At 31.5% G+C, this 2005-nt stretch overlaps 1 protein-coding gene across 1 annotated transcript; it reads right to left on the bottom strand.

The window, feature by feature from the left end:
• Positions 1-250: 250 nt before the first annotated feature.
• Positions 251-2005, bottom strand: LOC107730468 (uncharacterized). The gene is made up of 5 exons (XM_016541314.1): positions 1963-2005; positions 885-1241; positions 727-768; positions 431-568; positions 251-318 (listed from the first exon to the last, which is right to left on the bottom strand). The coding sequence occupies exons 1-5, from the start codon at positions 2003-2005 to the stop codon at positions 251-253; spliced, it is 648 nt and encodes a 215-aa protein (XP_016396800.1).

Below are 2005 nucleotides of genomic sequence, written 5' to 3' on the forward strand. Positions count from 1 at the left end.
CAGCGCAGTGTGAGAAATTAGTGATGTCCTGTGGCTGCAGATGTGCTGAAGTCATTCAAAGCAGGGGCCTACAATTCCTACTAATTTCTGACAGCTGTAAACCTCCAAAATTCTTCTTTCATGCTACAGTGGTTACTGTTCTCTAATTTTGATCCCTGTTTTCCACAAAATAAAGGATTTTGTGGAAATGCCAAGTATTTATAGATTGTTCTCTAATTTTGATCTCCACTGTAAATAATTAAAATTTGATTTAAATTTTTTTGAAAACCTTTTGCAAGTGACTGTGCATCTCTTCATTGTGACCCTGAGACTGGGCATCTAAGAAAACAAGAAAATCAATCATTATTACCATCCCAGGGCATTTGTTTTGTTTAGATCTAATGTTTAAAGGTTTATTGTATATTTTAGTTTGTATTTAAAGTTAACATGCCCTTCTGCTTGTTTCTTTCCTTCAATCTGAGTAAGACTACAATCACAAATACAGTGGGAAGCAAAAGAAAAAAGCCACTCAGAATCACTGTCAGTGTATAATAGACATGGCAGGATCTCGAAGTTTCTTCAGCCGCCCCTGTTAAAGCCATTCAAAAGAAAAAGAAGAAGAAGAAAAAAAAAAAACAGAGAAGGGGAAAAACAATGAGAACAAGATCATTGTAAGCTAGAAATAAAAAATGCAATGAATGAGTGCCAAATTTGAGTGCCAAATAGTTTAAAATGTATGACACATACCACAATCCACACTTGCAATATCCTCTTCAAAATGATTAGTCTCTTTGAAGATAAAATTGAATACAAAGTAATTAATAGTAACTGAATAGTAACTACACTGAATTTGAAAAATGTTGGAATTATAAAAGATACTGACTGAATGAGGTTTTAAATATTACCATTTACTACCACTAACTGTGTTTTGTCGTGAAACATCATGTGGTTTGTCAAAAAGCTTCCACAGTAAAAAATTCCAGAGTCAGAGACGTCCACATTTACAATCTTCAAGGAAGAAAATGTTTTGTTCACTGACATCTCTACATGATTCTTCTTAAAGCCATTAAAATATATGGAGTCCACTGGGTTTACACTCACATATTGAGTAGCAATGCAAAGTGGCAGAGAATAATTTGTCTGCCTGAACCAGGCTATGTAACTGGGCTCTTTCAAGATGTTTGAACACAAAAGAGTGACAGTAGTTCCACTGTTCACAGTTTTCACGAAAGTTAAAGATGCTTGTTTTACAAAGATGACACCTGAAAAACACCAACACCAAGAAAAAAGTTAAAGACATTGAATCAGATAAAAAAAATAAGCTGCACTTTGCATTTACATTGCATCTAAACAATGTGTTGCACTGTGTCCGAAATAACTGTATAGCACAATGTGACAAAGTAATTTCTATGATATATTTTACTGTATATTTCATATCTTCTGTGGAACTCAAAAGAACATATTATGAAGACCGTTGGTGAATATTTTAATAGAAAAACTAAATAATCAAAAATAAAAGAACATATTATGATGACCGTTGGTGAAAAATTGTACAGAAAAACAAAATAATCTTTGAAAAATTGTACAGAAAAAACTAATTAAAAAAAATCACTGGGACATTTCTTAATAACTTTCAGTTCCACAAAGAACAAAATAAGGTAACAAAGATTTGAAACAACATAAGGTTGAGTAAATGATGACAGAATTAATTTTTGATTGAACTATCCCATTAAAACTGAAGGAATTAAATGAATGTAAGTACCTAATCATAAGCTAAAAATATTAAGATAAAAATTAAATGGCAATGCAATGGCAAATTATTAATTTAAACAGATTTTATAGAACAATAACTTTATTATAGCATGTACAGTATAAGTATATAGTAGCTATACATATTACTGTATATTTATTCAATTCATGGCGAACATTGTCATTCTGTCATTGTCTCACATTCTATAGCAAACATCACAAAAGTTTATTTACCTATTAAAAGGAGCATCAGAGGATGTGTTGCAGACAAATTCAT

The sequence above is a fragment of the Sinocyclocheilus rhinocerous genome, unplaced genomic scaffold (genome assembly GCF_001515625.1).
Source record: "Sinocyclocheilus rhinocerous isolate Xijiao unplaced genomic scaffold, SAMN03320098_v1.1 scaffold6209, whole genome shotgun sequence".
Lineage (NCBI taxonomy): Eukaryota > Metazoa > Chordata > Actinopteri > Cypriniformes > Cyprinidae > Sinocyclocheilus > Sinocyclocheilus rhinocerous.

Excerpts from the sequence above, each read along its gene's own strand:
- LOC107730468 (XM_016541314.1), bottom strand. The coding sequence starts at position 2,005 with ATGAATTTGTCTGCAACACATCCTCTGATGCTCCTTTTAATAG. Across the intron at positions 769-884 it reads ACAGTTAGTGGTAGTAAATG|AGACTAATCATTTTGAAGAG; the intron begins GTAATATTTAAA and ends TTATCTTCAAAG. Across the intron at positions 319-430 it reads GGAAAGAAACAAGCAGAAGG|ATGCCCAGTCTCAGGGTCAC; the intron begins GCATGTTAACTT and ends TTGTTTTCTTAG.